This window comes from Andrographis paniculata, unplaced genomic scaffold (assembly GCF_009805555.1).
Source record: "Andrographis paniculata isolate CXL003 unplaced genomic scaffold, ASM980555v1 Contig52END, whole genome shotgun sequence".
Lineage (NCBI taxonomy): Eukaryota > Viridiplantae > Streptophyta > Magnoliopsida > Lamiales > Acanthaceae > Andrographis > Andrographis paniculata.
Window position 1 is genome coordinate 1,252,438 of NW_026137587.1, and position 20,683 is coordinate 1,273,120.

The window sequence follows — 20,683 nt, forward strand, 5'->3', positions numbered from 1 at the left end:
TCCTTGCCCACGAGGGCAGTATGGGCATGAAAAGTAAGGACGGTCAGGGTTCTTAGTGGTACAGATTATGCGTTTTGGCATTAGTGTTCCACATATAGCACATCGGGGGTGCACTTTATGGGACAACATCTTGAATCAACTGCGACACATAGAGTAGCAAGAATGTCCAATGGGATTGTCAAACAGACAAACAAGTATACGGGAAGATCTTACGCCAACACATTACAACATTTGAAGGAAAATGCACATACTTAAAGTATGGCCAAAAGGGCTCTAACATAGAAATTCTAATTAGCATATGTCTACGGATTACATTTGATTCCCTCGTTACGTTTTACCTATCTCAGTTTGTCCATATTCCATTAGCAAGGTGTTCGGGGAACTGATTCCTGTGTGGATTGTCAAATAGATCAAGGTATTCATCCGGAGTGGATCGTCCGTGGTTGTGTTCTACGTATCCTCAAGTACAGGCTCATTGCCTTCTCCGTCATGGTTTTCTACATTCTCGCCCGCAGCTAGCATTAAATAGTACACAGTAGCACACGCTTGGACCAAGTTTACTTGCCGATAAAACTTATAATTCGGCATTGGACCTCTTAAGATTGCAAACCTCCGCTTAGGAACCCCGAACATTCGCTCCACGACATTGCGAATTTGAGAGTGTCGATAGTTAAATAATTCTTTAAGACCACGCGGACCCCCTAGGGTGTCGCGAAATGTTTGCGAGCGGTAGCGGTGGGAGCGGAAGGGGGTGAGTGTCAAGGCGGACTTGGTGTATGCCGAATCCGCCATATAGTATTTGCCTATCACAACCCCCATGCGTTAGCGGAGTAGCCATGGATAGACGCCCGTAAGATGACATAGAGTACGAATGTAGATAGACTAACCTGGCGGGGGTAGAGAAAAGTCTTGTAAAACGGCTATTGCATTATTTAGAACCCGATAGTCATGTGCACTCCCTTCAAAACCCGCATACACATACACGAACCGCATATCATGGTCTACAACAGCCAAGATAGACTGCTCGGTATGTCTGTGCCGACTGCGGAAACACGGCGCATCTGCAGCAGGGACGCATGCATGTATCAATGTACCATCAAGGGCCCCAACACAGTCCTATAAAGGAATTTGTAGGATAGTAAAATAGTGTCGATTTGAAGTGGTAAGGTACAATGATGATCGCAGAGGACAAGTTATACCTTAAAGTAAGGCATAAAGTGTCGGTTGTTTGCAATGTGAGGGTGAGTGATACTTTGATCTCTAGGGCAGACTACATCCAATCCGAGCAGACATAATGCCTTACTTACTCGTTTCACGTGGCGCCAAATCATGTGCATTGAGTGTTGAAATCTCTCCGCACTGCTACGATGCCTATTAGAGTGGGCAATTGTATGTAGAAAAATAGCGACAGCCTCATGAACCCCTACACGCATCCGCACACGTGGGTTAATTAATCCCCGCGCAGTCAACGTATCGCACTTACGTAGGAAAGTCTCATTTCTGACCTGTAAAAGATTTTTAATCCTTATTGGATGTTCATTTATAAGCTCTTGTGTAAATGCTGAACCACTCAATAGGGAGTCGTAGCAACGTATTGGCTGCAAGCATTGTACAAACGTGGATGCGGCAATGCAGGACATGCCATGCAATGCCTCCATGCATGCTACTTCCATTTGTTCTTCGTTCGAGTCATCGCGCCTGATGGTTTTCTCTTCATCGTCCTCCCGAAACTCTTCATCACTAAAGGCAGAATACCCGCCGTTAGGATTGTTTTCGGCATCGGAGTTCATCCCAAAATTACTCGTCATAGTAACTGAATAAAGAGGGTCAAATCAAACATAGGAAAGTTCTACAACAACAATTATGCGTATTTCTAGTTGCATGCAAGTGCGGCATAGTTGCAAACATTCACCTAGACGACTACTACACAAGGTACGAGAACGTAAGACAACATAGTCGGTTGCGTAAATTTAAAACGTAATTTAGGTTCCATGACTACTGCGGCGCAAACGAAAAGGCCCACATTCTCTGGCGCGCGAGCGGCCACGAGAGGAAGATCACTCGATGGTCAAGGAAAGATATCCGTGTAAGGCGCGGACAAGCGCCAAATCGGGAAGATCGGTAAACGAGTCAAGAATAGCCTGCACTCGGAGGAGGGTGTCGCGGCGCTCATTGTCCCTTGCAAGTAAGTTCTGTTGAATCATCTCGTAGCCTCTCTGAATTTGTCCTTCAATTCGTCGTGTGAACTCTTCATTCACTGAGACTCCCCCACGGCGGCAGCGAGGGGCCCCGGACCGATTATGCATTGACGGGCTACTGGTAAAGTCCTCGTTCATCGTCGATGTCTTTTGTGGACTATCAAACTCATCGCGTCGGTCTTCTACTCCAACGTTAGATGGACCAGCAAACATGGGGTCCGTTTGCTGCGTTGTTCTCTGCGCCGAATCCATGCCACGGGGAGGGGCACGGTTCGATTGGTTGGCGTCCCCATTGGTGTAATAGTGGTTGAACTTTTCATGACAGTAATCAAAGTGCACAAACGGCTGCGTCAGTAAATGGCTGTCCCCAGGATGCGCCTGCAATTCCACAATGAGTTTCACTCAAACAATGCGGTAATCCCCTACATTAATTATGTTTTGGGATGAGAAGTAGTACCAATAATCAAGCAGCTTTTTGGGCCTCGCTAGCAAGTACCACCCTGTCTCCGCATCCCAACCAAGTCCTGTTTAACGTACAACAAGGTCACGCAGATGACCATAATTGACTTTCGTCCACTTGAATTTTCCATTAGTTGCTCGTAATCGTAGTCGCAGCCCGTTTCCTCGAAGGACTCCTTTATTATTTTTTACCATACCTTTGGAGGAAGATTTTTCTCGTTCAATTTCTTCGGCAATAAAATGCAACCAACATATGCGAGTAAAATATTATTCTAATTCGTAATCCCAATGTGCTGGGGGCCGGGGCATTGCTCTCTCAACACCACGCTGACGAGACATCTACGAAGGGGGAACAAAAGAAAAAACAAAACAAAGTACAAAAGAGATTACTATGAAGAATAGAAGGAATTATGTACTGTCAGGATTGAAGGCGTCAGTGGAAATGGCTACCTTTCGTTTCCTTTTGCGGCTATAAACGACTACAAAACTCTCAACGGAGCTATGGGCATCCGAGACATGGTGTGGCTCCAGCTTCTCACTCTCTTTAGGAACATGTATAGCACGAAAGACACAAATATTGCAAGTACATTTATTGCAAAACAATTGGAAGAACGACTACCGTAATTACGATTATTGGGGATTTAGGTACATTTAACATTTCTTCTCGCCACGTCAAAAGTTAGCACCCCTAGCGGAGCCCAATTGTAAAAAGGCGTACCTCGTTGACATTTTCGAAGATCACCTCTTAGACGCGATCGGATATGACGGCCCTTGAAGATTGCTATACACGGGTTCTCCAGTGTGGTTGTACGAAAGGAACCCCTTACCGTGCACCACTAGAAAGGAATGAAGGTATACTCAATCGAAAGCATGACAGAATTACAGAGCATCAGATGGATACGCACAATATCATACTCCAAGGGGGCTCCGTTCGGGTTCGGCGGTGTGACTATCCGCACGTTCGTGACAATGTTAGTACAACGCTAATTAACGACTTAGGTATTTTAGGATAAATCATATGTTAGATTCGTCACCGCTAGATTACAAGCTACATTGAGGAGGGTGTAGGTGACACTCGAATTGAGCAAAAATAACATGACAATTCAAGTGCATTCGGCGTGAATGATTCTACACAGCAAGTGGAATCGAAGATCGTACGACATGCTGCCTTAATATGAGTACCACCAAACTACTGTCGCATTGCTTTTTGGCAATGTAGTATTGCCACAGCGTCCTCCGACAATTTTCATTTTCATTTCTAAGAATTCTAATCTAATTTTCAAAGTGAGTATACACCCCGTAAAGTGTGACTTTAGTATATGGGGTAGAAACATTTTCGAGTCATTTCCGCAATCGTGAGGTGACTAATAGAAAAGTTCTCCTAAGAAACTGCAATGCCTCAATGACGACACACATTAAATAAGGTGTCACTACATCTTCCTCTCACCGTGCTAAATTAAAAGCTCCAAGGAAAAGATCAAGGGCTAGAGCGTCCAAACCGTGGTCAGCCTCCTCGCTGGCGTCAAACCCGACGAACGGCCACTGGAGGCGCGGCGATGAGCGAGGTCAAATTTTTCTAAGACAAGCCCACAACACCACTAGAAATCCGACATCGCCTAATCGATTTACCATACATTTACACCTACTCGAAATCTCAAAACCTAGTTAACGGGGAACTTCTTCCCGTGAAACGGAAGTGCTAACCATAGCACATACCCGGCGCCACAAAATATTGAAATAAAAATGCCTACTAAATCGAGACCTAAGGACTACTCAAATATGTCGAAGCTCCATTAAACACAAAGCGGAAATGAAAATTTCAGCCGTACCGTGAACGACGAACAGAGGTGGTTAAATGCGCTCTCGCTGCCTCCCGGTAAACAATGCCCTGCACCGAAATCTACACACAGTGTCGCTTTCCTTTTCGCAAGTTGCTACTTGGATCTGTAACAAGGCGGACCGACTGGAAGGGAAGAATCAGTGGAAGAAGGGGGGTTGCGTTTTATTTGAAGGGCTGGAAGAATGTGGAATGGCGGTTGGGGATGATAAATGCAAGGAGAATGGGAAGAATCATTTTTGGTCAAATCCTACAAACCTACGCTGACAGGTTTGTCGCCTACGGGTGGTCTCGCGCCCAATTTTCCCATAGTAGTAAATGTACAGTAAACTTCCGAGATTTAGTGACAAAGAAACACACCCTAAATATTTTTTGCACGAAGATTTATATATAATAGCACATAGTATGAATAAAATAAAAAAAAGACTATAATACCCTCAATATAACAATTTAATTATAACATTATCTAAATCTTTATATGATCCATAGTTAGAGCTGTTAAAAGAGTCGAGCGAGCTCGAGTATCGGTTGTTCGAGCTCGACTCGAACTTGTTAACGATACAGGCTCGGCTCGGCTCGTTAAGAATTCGAGCCAAAATAGTGTCTCGAGCTCGGCTCATTAGGCTCAAATTCAAGCTCGAGTTCGGCTCGAACTCGAGCTCGATTTGAATTATATACATATTATGTATATTTTTTAATATATAAATTACATATATTTAATTTTATTCATAATTTTTTACAATAAAATATTTAAATTTTAATAATGCATATAAATTTTGATATTAAAAAATATATATTATATTAATATATAAATAATATAAATATATTATCACTAACGAGCTCAAGTGTGCTACTTGCAAGCCGAGCTCGAGCTCGGCTCGTTTGTAGAAAAGATAATTTTCGAACTCGAGCTCGGCTCGTTTATCTCTATAAACGAGCCGAGTCGAGCTTGGCTCGCAAGCTACTCGATTCGTTTAACAGCTCTATCCATAGTATCAATTATCAACAAGTAAATTAAGGCAAAATTTGCAAATAAATTTTTCCGGACGTTAATACATAAAAGAATGATTAACCTAATAAATTGACATTAGTAAAAATTAGACTATTTTACAATCCAAAAGAAAAAGATAAAGGCCGAAGAATGACAAATAAAGTTTTTGTCTCAATATAATAAAAATTTATCAATTTTGGTTCAAATATAAAAACTTATCAATTTTAGTCTCATTATAAATAATTTTAATCAATTTTAGTCTCATTATAAATAATTTCAATCAATTTTGGTCTCACTGTTAAAAAACTAATGGAAATTGCCGACGTGGACGTAACGGAATTGACGTGGCAGAGGACCTGAAAATTACATGGCCATATACAATTATACACGACCATGTACAATTATACACGGTCATGTTGTCACACGGTTATGTATATTTCAGTGTACAATTATACATGACCATGTTGTTACACGGCCGTGTAATTTCTGTTTTGGTATAAATTTTATTTTTTAAAAAAATATTTTGAATTTAGAAAAGTTGATATAGTTAAAATGAAACAAAATAAATAAATAGTAATCCTAATATAATTAAAATGTATAAACTTTAATTCAAATATAAAAATTTATAAAATATATTCTTTTGTAATATTTTACTTAAAATTCTACTATTCATAAAAAAATTTCTTCTTACAAACATCCAACTACACTTTTTTTTTTTATATTATTATTAAAACTTTATTTTACATTTGAATACAATTTCAACGTAGAATGAATGGACACCCTTTATATATACGTCTCTACTCGGCCAAAATAGTAGGGGATCAATTACGATCATAATTATGACTTTAATTTATTCTAATTTTAAATTTTCCGTTTGAGGTGGTAGTAATTGATTCTAATACTTTTTGTTTGCGACAATCGTAATTTATTCTAATTTCAAACCTTCCGTTTAAAACGATTGTAATTTATTCTAATTTCAAACATTCAATTTGAAATTATAATAAATCCATCCAACAGATAATATTTTATTCAGATAATACTACAACTTAGGTCATATACCTAGGTTTAACTTAGGACTGTACAATTTGATTTGTGTCAAGACAGAGATTTGTGTCGAGACAGACAAAATAGTAAAAATATTAACCAAGCCCTTTATTTCATCCAAATTAATTTGATTAATTTGATTCACTGGCTTGTCTTATTTTCACTCTCCAATTAATCGGTTGTTAAATAACTGATTATTCAACATGTTAATATGATTGGGTAAAGCATTCTTATTTGGATACTAAATTTAAAAATATTAATATTTTAATATAAAAGTGAACAGATAAAATTTAAAGTTACGGGTGTTTTTGTTTGGGGGATTGGATTGGATTTACACTATTCATCCAATTTTTTTTTCCCTAAAAAATCAAATCAAACACCTATTTTTCATTTTTTATATTATACTAAAAATCAATTTTACATTCAAAACATCACATCAACACCTATTTATATCACATCATACAACTATTTAAATTCAAAATTTTTACTATTTAAATCCTAATTCAAAATCCAAACCCCAAACAAACACACGAGTATTATGAAAATTTTATTAAAAATTTGATAAAAACAATAACGTTGTAAGAAAAAATGCTTGTCATAATTTATTTCAAGATGATTAATAAAATTATAATAAATAATATTTTATTATAAATTAATTATGCATAAATTTAATAAAAAAATAAAAAAAATAATATGATTTTAATGAAAGAAAAGAATAATACTTTTTATTTGAAACAAAAATCAAAACCTTATAAATACAAATACAAATTCAATTTCAATTTTTATTTGATCATGGTTCAAGGCTACTTTTTTTTATTTATTATTTTTTATAACATTGGAACCTGCAGCCGCCACCCGAATGTGCGCACTGGATAAACTCCCGACTGAACCTAATACCCTGTAAACTAAGCACGACAGACAAGTCACACTAGGCTAATGCAGATGACCTGAGGCGTCTGAGAGTTTGAAATAGGAAGTTATGACTAAATTATTTATAATTCATAGACTAAATTATTTATAACTCACCTGTGATATAATAAGTCTATATCATTTTTTTATAATTTAAAAATTAGATGAACCTTTCGTATGTTTTTTAAAATATTGTACAAAATTGTTTTTCTAAAGGATTTTATGCAATCCTTTTAAGAAATACAAAAATAAAAAATAAAAAATCTCATACATAATTTATTTGGCGTCATTGTTTTTAATATTAAAATATCTTTATATTTGTATAATTTTTTGTACAAATATCATTACATTAGTATTATAAGACACTAATAGAAATGTTTTTGTTGTTTTTCTTTGATTTGTACTACATTTTAATATAATAATTAATATTCAAATATTAACATACAAAAAGTATAATATTTTCAAAAGTTCGAGATTAATTTGTAAATTATGAGGGAGCATGGTTGGATTTTTCAAGTTAAAAGAGAATTATATACAATTTGGGCTACTTTTTAAATATTATACTTCTTCTTTTCATACTACATCCACTTTCTTTTTGACACAAAAATATAATTAGTAAATAATTAAAAAAGTATTAATAAAAATAATTATATAATAAAAATAATTATAAATTAAGACTAATATAACTAATTAGTTTATAAATTAAAACATTAAAATAAAATTAAAATGTATAATTTTTTTTTTAAAAAAAAAATAATAAATTAAGTGGAATTGATGACACATAAATTGAAAATGGATATAATAAAAGGGACAGATTGAGTATTATTTTAGTTTATAGATTATATTATTTCGATCATTTTTAAAAAGAAAAAAAAATCAAAATTTAAAAAATGTAGAATTCTAAATATTCTATTATTGTTAAATTTTCAAAATCAAAATAGCTTCCATGGATCCGACTCTTTATCATTATAAATGAGGTCAATGTCAATGCAACGAGGACACGTAGTTTACCTGTATTTATCATTGAGACCCACATCCCCTACAGTTGCTTTCCCTACAGTCTCTACAATCCCCTTCCTCGTCTTCTTTCATTAATAATACATTCCAAAATTATTTTTAAAAAGGCGCAATAACTTGAACCGTAGAGAAATAGCAAGCGAGCGACAACTGGGGCCGCCGCCGAAGAACGAAAGGTGCGGGTTTCTTCGTTGTTAAAAAATTCAAGTGTAAGAACCAGCCAACTTTCCTTCTGTCTGGTCTGGTGGACTCTACTTAGGGGTGGAAATAGGCCAGGCGGCCTGTCAGGGGCCTATGACCTGGCCTACATCAAGCCTGGCCTGGCCTGTTCTATTTATTAGAAAGGCCAGGTTCAGATTTTTGTTAAAGTCTGTTTATATATACAGAATAGGCTTAGGCTTATGAAAAAGCCTGTTTACTAAACAGGCCGGCCTGTTTAATAATAATATTATTATTATATAAAATTATTTTTTATTATTATAAAATAAGAATAGTTTTTTAATATTGCTTCTGAGTTAGCGTTGCTTATTTCTTTGTTAGAACAATCAGCTTAATGACAATAGATTGATGTAAACTGTTTTTTTTTTTTAATGTCATTATGCAGTAATTTCTATCAGCTTTTGTCTGGAGTTTGCAAGACTTATTCCCAATAATTATATATATATTTGAATGAATTGTAATATACGTTTTTTTGCAAATTATTAGTATAATATATTGTATTTTTATATGGCAATAAAAATAATTATTTTTGTCATTAAAAAACAGAATTTTTTATTTTTTTTATATATAATATAAATAATTGTATCTGTTTTATTTTTTATTTATAGTACGAAATTTACAAAAAAAAAAAAATAATAATAATAATAATAAATTATTATGTAGCCTTTTAAACAGGCTCGTAGGCCAGGCCAGGCTTTTAAAAAAGCCAGGCTCAGGCTTTAAAAATATTTTTTTTCAGGCTGGTAGGCCAGGCTCAGGCCATATCTTTTTAAGACAGGCCAAACCTATTTAACCAAGGCCTGGCATGGCCTATTTCCACCCCCTAACTCTACTGTTCCAATCCCATTCCCAATCCAAATCCATCTCTCAACAAACGGACGAACCCATCCAGACCACCCAGGTTGATTCTCTAATCTCAATCTCTCTCCACTCGTTTAATTTGATGTGTTTTCATTTTCATTTTCCTGTGCCGATTTTGCTGGATTGTGTAGTTTTACCGGTGTCTGGGCGTTCATTTTAGATACTAGGCGTATGTATGCTTCATTTTGTCTTCGATTGCCCTTTTTGCATGTGGCTTGATCTGAAAATGGGAGTGGTTTGATTTGACGATTTGATGTTGATCTGGGGATTTTGCAGAGTTGAAGCTATGTTGGGGATTTTAAGAAGACAAGTGACCAGCAAATGCTGCCCTACTTTGGTAAGAATTTCCATTTTTGTTTTTTTTGAGTTTTGGAATAACCATTCTTCTTGTGGTGGTGGTTTTTTTTCTTTTTGTCTTTTTTAACTTTTGGCATGGAAAGGGCTTGGAGCGTGCGGTTCAAGTAATTGCATCCCGCCGGGGGTTTTCTTCCTCAGGAAAGGAGGTAATTTCCTTTGTTCATTAGTCGGAATTTGTCCGTCGACGATCGATTCCACAATGCTATATGCAAAATTCACTACCACATACAAGCTTGTAATATAATCTTAAGACCAGTTGTGTAGATTTTCAGAGATTTGAATATGTTTACAAATAAATATAATCTTGTTGGATTACCGTACAAACTTGTTGTTTTGTAGATTACGGTACGTGAAGCTTTGAATTCAGCGCTCGACGAAGAGATGTCAGCTGATCCGAAGGTGTTTCTGATGGGTGAAGAGGTATTTTAGAAACTATGATGGAGGTTTATTATTAGGTATCTTATATGATTTTAGGACAAAATTGTTGACACAGTGCTTCTAATACAGGTTGGTGAGTATCAGGGAGCATATAAGGTGATGACCAATTTAAATTCAATGATGATACAGTGTTACAATGGAAATTTCTACACAAACTGTGTTACTAACTAGTTTTTTTGTAATGACTTCTAAATTAGATATCGAAAGGACTTCTTGATAAGTATGGTCCAGAGAGGGTGCTTGACACACCTATTACTGAGGTTGACTCTGGTCTTGTTCATCCAACTGCTTTGAATTTATTCAAACTGGAAACCCTAGTCTCAATCGTGTAATTTTCTCAGGCCGGATTCACTGGAATTGGAGTGGGTGCAGCATACTATGGACTAAGGCCTGTGGTCGAATTTATGACCTTTAACTTCTCAATGCAGGTTAGAGTTCTTAACAGAATTATTCGTATGTTGTTATTTTGTATAGTTTCCAACTGTTATGCAGCCATACCTAGCTGCTAATGGTAGCACTACTGCATACTTCCATCTCCTTCTTTTCCAGCAATGGAGTTTGGGTCTGTTTGTTTTGTGTTTTTAGTTGGAGGTTTTTGTATGTTAGGTATGGGGAAGTGTATCACTAATATAAAATTTTATACCCCCTTCACATAAAAATAAGATAGGGTGGTGTGTACTTTTTGTCTTTTATAGTAAAAAAAGTAGAAAAAATAATATAAAATAGTAAAATTTTTTGCTAACAAAGAAAACAAACCTATTTTTTTTTTTATCATTTACAAATAAAGAAAATGAACTTATTTTTCTTATGAAAGAGGGATTATTTTGTATTGAATTGTGAATTTTTTGAGAGGATAGAGTATATATATTATATATTTTGGATGTATATATATGTACATGCTTTATTTTTTATAATATTAATCAGGAAGTTCACCGAATTTTTTTTTTTTATAGAACACACCCTTTACTTCTGATAAAAAAAGAAAAGGTTAACGCTTGAAGGATACTACTTAAGCCATGGATTATGTTTTATGCTATCACTTGTGCTAAACTTATACCGATACCACATTATAGGCGCAAAGAACCAAATCTGTAGTATATTGGTGCACTATTTTGATTATAGATAATTATAGTTGCTCTATTGTGGAGTCTAGTGGACAGGGTTTCAGTTTCAGTCTTGTCCTTTTGGGAGGAGGTCAAATTTCTCAGAAAGGAATTGATTGAAGAGTTACAATTTACAAAGTTGTTGATGAATATGTTGTTTTATACTTTCTTTGTATTACATTATGAAGTTAAAATGCAACTCTTTTGTTATCCATATTTTTTTCCTCGATCTATACACAAAAGTAATAATGGGAAGGCTGTACTTCCCTGCATATGCTATATTACAACATAGAAAAAGCTGAGGTACCAATCTTGTTGCAGGCCATTGATCACATAATCAATTCAGCTGCAAAATCAAATTACATGTCTGCTGGTCAGATATCAGTGCCGATTGTTTTCAGAGGTCCAAATGGTGCTGCTGCTGGTGTTGGTGCTCAACATTCACAGGTAAGGGCACGAACACTGCTAACTTACATCAAACTCCAGTTTTCCTTCTGCTTTTGTATAAATTTTTGTCCTCATTTCAAAGATAATTCAAACTGTGAATTTGTCTTAGGTTGTGTTTGTTTGGAGGTTTAGATTTTGAGTTGAGATTTGAATAGTAAAAATTTCGAATTTGAATAGTTGTATGATGTGATACACATAGGTGTTGATGTGACGTTTTGAATGTAAAATTGATTTTTAGTATAATATAGAAAATGAAAAATAGGTGTTTGATTTAATGTTTTTGGAGAAATTTTTTTGGATAAATAGTTGATTTTTGGCAAAATTCTATAAACAAACACACCATTAGTGTACAAGTTCCTGATGTGTTTCTATTATGAGCTTGATAAGTCACCTTTTCAAATGAATTGCTTGTTTTGCTTGTTTGACAGTTTCGAGTAAATTTTTTGATAATTAAGTTAGAAATACCTTAACTTATTTATAATATTGATATTAGGTAGAAAAGTAAAGCTGTGTTAGGTTTATGGTTGGATTTGTGGTTGGAGGTTTGGTTGGAGGAGATTTATTTAATTGATAATTACTTATGATGTACTAATATACATGTATTTGATTAAAAATAAGTTTAGAATATTGGTTTGTTTGCTTTTGATTTCAAATAGCAAACTCTACTATGCAATTTATACGGTTCTCGATAAAAAAAAAAAAAAAATACTAGTTTCTTTCTCTAAATATCCTATACAATACTATTTAAATTAAATCTCAAATTCAAATCTAAACCAATCAAACTTATTGGTGTTTAAGTGTTCTAAAAGTTATAGTTCAATAAAATATATTCGTATCACTTTGTAGATAATAAAATTTTATATAAATACAATTAAATAAAATACATTTATATTTAACATAATTATAATAAATTAAGTTTATAGAGGTTGAATGTATATAATGTGTATTGAAGAGATATAGAAATAGAAGTTTATAATTGGGCTGAACTGATGAAATATTTGAAAAAAAAAACACAGTTTTGATAATAGTGTGTAATATGAGTTTGTATTGACTCTATGAACTGAATTCTTCACTTGAATTATTTGATTGTGTATTGATGGTTGCTTAGCATTATAAATTAATAATCAAATACTAATTCTTAAATATCATATATCAATAGCAATTTGTAATTGAAATTGGTAGTTCTCAAAAGAAGTAGTGAAATACGAAAGTTGATTCAAATTCAGTAATAACAAGCTCTTGTTTCCTTAAAACAAAGTCAAGTCTACATTGATCGTGAATTCACACCATTCTAAAGTACTGAATTAGGTCTTTTTAGCATTGCAATCTGATTATGTATCATTTTTAGTGTTATGCAGCGTGGTTTGGTTCGATTCCTGGATTAAAGGTCCTGACCCCATACTCTTCAGAAGATGCCCGTGGACTGCTTAAAGCTGCAATTAGGGATCCCGATCCTGTTGTGTTCCTTGAGAATGAATTATTGTAAGTAGTTATCTTCTGTGCTTTGATTTTATCAATCAAGACCGCCGTTGTAATTCCTAGTAACTTAATTTTTTTACAGATATGGTGAATCATTTCCAGTATCAGCTGAAGCTCTCGATTCCAGTTTCTGTCTTCCTATTGGGAAAGCCAAAGTAGAGTTCCCTCCTTGTAGAGTATGCGGTACTTCTTATTTGCATTTATTAGTTTCTAATTTTTCATTATTTTTCAACAGATAGAACGTGAAGGAAAGGATGTAACCATCACTGCTTTCTCGAAGATGGTTGGATATGCTCTTAAGGTTTGTCTTTCTAACTAAAGGATTTGTTGATTATCTGACATATTCATGATGTCCATATTTAATGTCTTATTTCATGAGCTATTTCAAAAATAGCTTTCTTCATTAAAATGCTGTTATATTCTATTTTATTTTCTATTCGGTGTGATCTTAAAAATTTTCTGTCTAGCATGTTGTATGGTTTTCAGTAAACTTCCCTCTCGTGTTATCTCGTAAGCTTTATGTTTCGTTGATGAATGTTTTGAACTGTTGGTAGAATGTGAATCTTGATTCCAATAGACCATTCCCATTTCTTCGAATCAGCTATATATTTTTATTCGTATCTTATTTGTCTTAACAAAATATATGTAGGCTGCTGAGATTCTTGCAAAAGATGGAATCAGTGCCGAGGTAGTATGACAAGTTCATTCTTCCATCTATATTAAACGGATAAAAGCTGGAAAGATGTTCTCACATACTTGTTTTTGCAAAATTTGAACAGGTGATAAATCTTAGGTCGATCCGCCCTCTCGACAGAGCCGCAATAAATGCTTCTGTTAGGAAAACCAACAGGCTTGTGACTGTAGAAGAAGGGTTTCCTCAACATGGAATTGGGGCTGAGATCTGGTCACCCCTCTCTCTCTGAAATTAACTATGGACATATTATTTCTATTGTTGTGGTTCTATTCATGGTTATGTTTTTTTTGTTTGCTTTTCAGTGCATCAGTTCTTGAAGATAGCTTCGAGTATCTTGATGCAGCTGTTGAGAGGATTTCAGGCGCCGATGTACCAATGCCTTACGCCGCAAATCTGGAGAGAATGGCTGTCCCACAGGTTTGTCCCTATTTTTTCTATTTATCCTTTACATATGCAATTTCTTTCTCCTACTATTGGATTAGTCCATGGTTACACTCAATTCATGGACTTCGGCCTATCTTTGGATCTACGATAGATATTTCGGGTTTATGATTTCACATCTTAATATCTTATTCTGTCCCATTGCATGAAATCATTGAGCTGAAAGAGTTCTAGTCACATCTGTAGGGCCTCTTGAACCTATATTTTTTCTTCCATAAACACCTATTTCCTATCTAATTTTCAGATTGAAGACATTGTTCGGGCAGCAAAGAGAGCCTGTTATCGAAAAAATGCATTGGCAGCCACCGCCTAGAGTTGCCGGAAACTGTAGGCAAGGCAGGGCAGGGCAGGGCCTCTCTTATGTTCCATCAAATAAAAATAGGCAAAACCCAGAAGGCAAAGTCCACTGGGATGAGTCGTTTTTGTGATTTGTTTGTTTCATGATCCAACAATGTTGAAGGAAAGATTTCAAGAATTTAGTAACATTGATTCCTAACTTTGTTATAATCATTTGTGATCCTGTGTTATTATTTAGCTGCGAAATTCTGGTCATTCAAAAATACTGTTGGGAATGAAATAATTTTATGTTTTGGATAGAATCTGTGTACATTTCTTAAGGGTGTCTAATTTCAAATAATTCTATATTGCGCGCATAAATGACGCCACAAGGCCCACAACTGACTCATGTCACTCCGGTTCTTGATTTCAAGTTTTGTTGTCTTCATGCGATCCTCGGTAGAGCCCATTTTCCGGATTTAAAATCCTTGTGAAATCTAGACTTCTTCGACACAACGAAAAACACTGCAACGGGCATAATGTGCACGAATCAACATTTGCACATCATCAAACAATGCATCTAGTAATTGGTGACAAACCTGGAATTCCTGGGACAACAAAGTCGGGATGTTTCAGGATGTCGTGTAGAGTTTGCTTCTCGTTCACTCTGATCCATTTTGGTCGATCACCTGAAGCAGAAGCGCATGTAGCTGCAACTTGGGTCTTTTCACCACCGGAATCTTCCAGATGAGAAGCAGCCGTCCCTTGTAATAGATAGTTAAGCAATTCTTTCTTGGACAAACAAACTCCGGAACAAGCCTGTTCGAGATTTCAGAGATCAAGTACTTGACAAATGGAAAACTATATAAGGTACTTAAGATGCTCAAAAACATATCTCGTGGAGCTAACTTGATGAACTAGAGCAATCAGACCAACACGTTATTGCATAAAAGTTCGAGATGGAGATCAAACTGAACTGCACACAACTCCATATAGTAGAAGCTACGGACAACCCAACAAGTATCAATATATGATACAAAATTTAAACTAACAAAAAAGCATCAAGAAATCATTTGAAATAAACAAGATAGATAAGGAAGGATTGCATTCAGCAATTAAATGACTACAACATATTATCTACTATAAGAACTTCGAAAAAGGAAAAACTAAACTATTGTCATTGGTCCTATCGATCCAAGGCAAGAGACGTGAAGTTGATAATCTCAGATGGGTGAAAACTTCCAGATAGCAAAGGCTTGGTTCATTAAATTGACATTTTTAATAGGTATTTACTATTACAAAAAAAAATTCTTAAAATTATTCAATCAAAAACTTATTTTTATATTAAACTAAATATTACTTTTATATTAAAAAAGTCACATCAATACTTATTTATACTACATCAAACACTTATTTCAATTAAAAAATTACTATTCAAAACTCAAACCCCACAAACAAACACACTCTAAAGATCTAGATCAACTGGTGGGGATAAGATCTTGTGCATTCCACTCAACCTGTATAAATCAACCACTAAAACAAATACTATGTAAACATTGAACGTGAACATCAATATCTGTTACTATACCCTTTCCCTACACAGTAATAGTACGCAAATGGAGTACATATACAATGATTAAAGAAAACCATATAGGTCTCTGATTAAATACTGGTTATCACAGCAAGTGTATCCAAATCTGCCTAAATAGACAAACACAGACCTCGAATTTAATATTGCACATCACATGCTTCAAACTTAAATCGTAGTCTTAGATTGGAATGATTTGCCAAGGGAAGAAATTTCAGGGGAATAACTATGATCTACTAATTTCTACAGTCAAGGGTAATAAGCAGGAGCAACAAGTTTTGAGATTTATTGTATCACAATTGCCAAAAATGTGGCTGAAATGATAGTTTTATATTAGTGTTAGATATTAGGTATTAATTACTGCTAGAGTTAGCGAGTAGATATTAAATTTGAGGCTATCCATTTCTCCCTTTAAATGTCTATATCTGCTCATGTAATGTTAGCGGAAGAGATGAATAAAAGTTACTCTTTGATCATAATCTTGTCTTGGTATCAAAGTTGGTTATTTGAATTTGTCAGTTTTTGAAAGTTTTTTGACTTGTGGTTCTTGTTGCGTCAATTATTTTATATCATTTCATTTTCAAGATCTCACTTTTTGTTCAATCATATTGCAAGCAAGATAAGTAGATTAATCAAATGATATTAATTATTTTCCCAAAGAACAATCAAACGGTATCTATCGTTGGCCCAAAAACCTATAGGCTACCTTATTTCCAAGATTCATAATGATATCTCAAACCCTAACTACACCTGAAATACTAGTATCTAAATGCTACTTACTAAAAGTAAAATAAATTCACCTAATAAACTAGAAATAAACCCAACCACAAATAATAAAAGTCCATAATTAAAACCTAAACCAAGTAAATATTAAAAGACTAATAAATAAAAGCCCAAGCTTGCGAAAGCAAGCATAAGCCCGTCCTTGCCTCCAATAGACCAACAGAGGTCTTACCCCATCCTCATTCCCGAGCTCTTGTCCCTGTTTCTTATCAACTCAATCCTCCATCCAACTCTAGAAACTAGCTTTACTCATCCAAGTCAAATCATCAGTTCATTGCCCTACAATGTAACCAACAACTGCTCTTCATTTGCTTCTTTCTCACGTCCTTGCCGCCAACCTAGCACCTCCTCGAGCTCATACACTGCCCCACCGAAACTCCAAACTCGTTGGTAACTTTAAAATATATCTCAACAATAACATTCTAATTATAGGAAACAAATGTTGATTAATATCTTAATTTTAGGAGCACCTTCAACATTCCTTTTACATGAAGGAATTAGGTTCTCTATAATATTTTGTCTTGAAGTGCAATCTACTTCAGTTGGTATTTTCTTACATCAGCACAAATACATTAAAGAATTCATTAGTTTGGCTGGTCTTAAGGATAGCCAATTTGTTGTCACCCCCTCGGAAGCAAATGTTAAATATCGTCTTTTCATAGGCAACTGGTGGGGAGTCTCAACTATCTAGCTATTACTCAGCCTAATATTTCATTTGCTGTTCAAAAAGTTAGCCAATTTATGCAGGCAACCATGTATCTCCATCTCATTGTTGTTAATGGCACTATCCATTATATACTAAGCACTCCTACTTGTGGCCTTTTCATCTCTTTAATTCTCCTATTCACAATTTATGGCTGAAATTGTAGCTGTCTATTAGTGTTAATATTATTAGTATCAAGTAATGTTAATTTGTAAAATTGGTGCTAGAGATTAAATGTATCTATCCATTTCACCCTTGGAATATATCTATATATACTCGGGTAATTATAGTGTAAAGAGATCAATAAGATCCGTCTTTGATCCATAAACTTGTCAGGATTGAGTTTGTCAACTTCTAACAAGCCTTCAATTGCAAATTGGCCATTTGACAAAAGATATCAAAGCCATGTATGACAAAACACAATGCTTGTAAGATTCATTAAAAATACTTCAAGTAGTGTAATCTAGTAGAAAAAAATATATCATTACCTCAAAATACAACTCAATAGAATCCCGAGTGTATGCACTTTCTGAATCCCATGGCAAAGGTGGACTATCCTCTGAGAACATGTTTGGACGCTAAGGATCACATAAGTATGCTCATGACATCAAAATTCACGAAATGGCAACAATCTTAGTTCTAGTTGTAGCAACTTGGCACATTTAATCTCTAAGGCTATGGTCAATAATGAAGTATAACATAAATTCAGAAAAAATAAAAATATAAATTCTATGCGTAATAATTAAACACAAATAATAAGTTAAAATATTCAATATATTAATTAAAATCAAATTAAGTCTCAAGTATCAGGATAAATTCTGATCAAATATCTATACATTAATCATATTATCTAGTCATCAAAATTAATAAATTCAGCATCTTTCTTCCTCCCCAACATATTTTTCATCTTCTAAAATTAAAATGATTTCAAAACCTCTTTCTCACCGCATCTTCATCAATCAATATAAATTGGGATGTCGACAATGTTCTCTACTTCTTTGATCTATTAAACAAAAGGCTGTGCCATAGGCCATTTGTCCCATGGCAGGTGTCATAGCATGCCATTATCAACTACGATCTAAAAATCATATAGAAAAGAGAAACCCCGACAAATTATAAAACAAAATGACTTGGCAAGGATATCATGTCCAGATGAACTGAGAACATGTCTGTCTCGCAAAAATCCTCAATGAAGTCGCTGGACATAACCTCTGCATAAAGAAGGAGAACGGGCCAATGAAGAATGTTGTTCCCATCAAGCACTGGCTTTTTAATTCCAGTGAGTTCCTGATACATGTGCTTTCCAAATTTGATCTGTCTATCCTCCAAGGCAGATACAATGTCCTGAATTATTTTCACAATAAAGGTCAAAAGCACTTTAAGCATTTGAAAACAAGTTTTACAGAACGGCACCGTGAATTCCAAACCTTAGCAGTTCTCACAGCCTTGGTAACCTCAGCTTGATATTTCTGATGTTCTGATATCTTGAGATCAATTTGCTTGGCTAGCTTCTTCAGTTCTTCATTATCTGGAGACTTTTCAAGGCCCATCTCACAATATGCCTTGGCTCTGTCTAACAAATTGAGCGCCTGTGATGCTTTGGCAGCCCTGTAAAGTGCCTAATGTGAATGCCAACATTAGTAATTGGGCAAAAAAAACGGCTTAGTTATATGAAGCAATGAACAGGAAAACACAACCTTAACATTTGTGGGACTAAGTTTGATGGCTTCCTCAGTGTCCTCAAGAGCTCGTCTGTAATTACCTAACAGAAGATTGACATGAGCTCGATTGGAGTAGAGAACAGAGTGATCGGCATCACTTAATGCCTTTTGATTAATGGCCCTAGTGTAGCAATCAACAGCGTCACCATAATGCTTCTTCCCCTTTTTCACATATTCATTTCCCTGTTCCTGAAAAAGGGCACAAAACTTCTTTAATTTTTCCTACAAAATTAAATCAGGTTGATGCTCTAAGTGAAACTTGAAGGCTTACGAAAAGAAAACAATTCTTTGAAAAAGCACGTGATTCATCATATATATATATATATATATATATATAATTTCAAGAAACTTTAAACTTTCAATTTTCCTAAATAGATGTAATTAGTTTTAACTTTAACAATTAGTCAATCCTTTGAAATCAATTTCAATCTGTAACTATCAGCCTTGTACCCAAATCCAACCACATGAGCCACTAATTTTTACAATATACTAGTTTGTAGCAAAGTACTTATTCCCAAGAAAAAATAAAATAAAAAATACATGATTCAATACCATTCAACACAGCGCTCGCACAAACAGACTAATATATTGACAGTGAAAAGCACTGAAATACATTCAAGAAAGCAGTGGTTTCCATTATTTATTTTCAATAATAAAGAAAAAAAATACTTTTCTCAGCAAAAATGCCCTAATCGAGAAGGAAGAGCTGAGTAGAAAGCATACAAGGTAGCAAGCACGAAAACATAACAACGGTCTACGGAAACAAGAAAAAGATGGAATAGAATAGAATAGAATAGGAAATTGCAGAGGGAGAGGGAGGACCTTGAGTTCAATAGCAGCAGATTCCTTGAGAGCAGCAATAGCCTCCAGGTCAAAAATTTCGTCAGGCCCTGAGCCAGCCATTGCTTTAATCGGACAGGTACAACCCTTTCGCAAGCAAAGTCACTCTAGAAAATTCTGTATACAGTACAACCAGGGCGGGCGTTGGCGACGATCAAGGTCCAAACTGGGAAGAATTAAATACTACGAATTGTTGACTACACCCTCCCTGCCGCATTAGAGGAACACATACGGACCACCCTCCGTCCTGTAACTTATGCGCATGCGTTTATTAGTGC

General features: G+C 35.1%; 2 protein-coding genes and 1 long non-coding RNA gene across 4 annotated transcripts; 1 reads left to right on the top strand and 2 right to left on the bottom strand.

Annotated features, from left to right (window-relative positions):
• Window positions 1-1,875: 1,875 nt before the first annotated feature.
• Window positions 1,876-4,657, bottom strand: LOC127254706 (uncharacterized). Of its 2 annotated transcripts, XR_007839475.1 has the most exons (4): window positions 4,487-4,657; window positions 3,108-3,493; window positions 2,656-2,996; window positions 1,876-2,576 (listed from the first exon to the last, which is right to left on the bottom strand). It is a non-coding gene; the product is annotated as an uncharacterized LOC127254706 (long non-coding RNA). The 2 variants fall into 2 exon arrangements; XR_007839474.1 differs by having other exon boundaries at window positions 3,108-4,657.
• Window positions 4,658-9,468: 4,811 nt separating this feature from the next.
• On the top strand, window positions 9,469-15,004 carry LOC127254364 (pyruvate dehydrogenase E1 component subunit beta-1, mitochondrial). Its single transcript, XM_051279456.1, has 15 exons — window positions 9,469-9,575; window positions 9,812-9,872; window positions 9,976-10,038; window positions 10,232-10,312; window positions 10,400-10,426; window positions 10,528-10,590; window positions 10,672-10,758; window positions 11,755-11,880; window positions 13,229-13,362; window positions 13,442-13,514; window positions 13,595-13,660; window positions 14,009-14,047; window positions 14,139-14,263; window positions 14,356-14,470; window positions 14,739-15,004. The coding sequence occupies exons 2-15, from the start codon at window positions 9,822-9,824 to the stop codon at window positions 14,805-14,807; spliced, it is 1,119 nt and encodes a 372-aa protein (XP_051135413.1). The 5' UTR covers window positions 9,469-9,575; window positions 9,812-9,821; the 3' UTR covers window positions 14,808-15,004.
• Window positions 14,992-20,648, bottom strand: LOC127254365 (uncharacterized). Its single transcript, XM_051279457.1, has 7 exons — window positions 20,388-20,648; window positions 19,542-19,754; window positions 19,272-19,463; window positions 18,986-19,188; window positions 18,333-18,411; window positions 15,370-15,589; window positions 14,992-15,295 (listed from the first exon to the last, which is right to left on the bottom strand). Exons 1-7 carry the CDS (start codon window positions 20,466-20,468, stop codon window positions 15,216-15,218), a joined length of 1,068 nt encoding a protein of 355 aa, XP_051135414.1. The 5' UTR covers window positions 20,469-20,648; the 3' UTR covers window positions 14,992-15,215.
• Window positions 20,649-20,683: the final 35 nt, after the last annotated feature.

Coding starts and splice junctions, on each gene's coding strand:
- LOC127254364 (XM_051279456.1), top strand. CDS start 9,822: ATGTTGGGGATTTTAAGAAGACAAGTGACCAGCAAATGCTGCCCTACT. Junction 9,873..9,975: donor GCAAATGCTGCCCTACTTTG/GTAAGAATTTCC, acceptor TGGCATGGAAAG/GGCTTGGAGCGTGCGGTTCA. Junction 14,264..14,355: donor GGAATTGGGGCTGAGATCTG/GTCACCCCTCTC, acceptor TTTGCTTTTCAG/TGCATCAGTTCTTGAAGATA.
- LOC127254365 (XM_051279457.1), bottom strand. CDS start 20,468: ATGGCTGGCTCAGGGCCTGACGAAATTTTTGACCTGGAGGCTATTGCT. Junction 18,412..18,985: donor TCAGTTCATCTGGACATGAT/ATCCTTGCCAAG, acceptor GCGTCCAAACAT/GTTCTCAGAGGATAGTCCAC. Junction 15,296..15,369: donor TGTTGTCCCAGGAATTCCAG/GTTTGTCACCAA, acceptor TGCCCGTTGCAG/TGTTTTTCGTTGTGTCGAAG.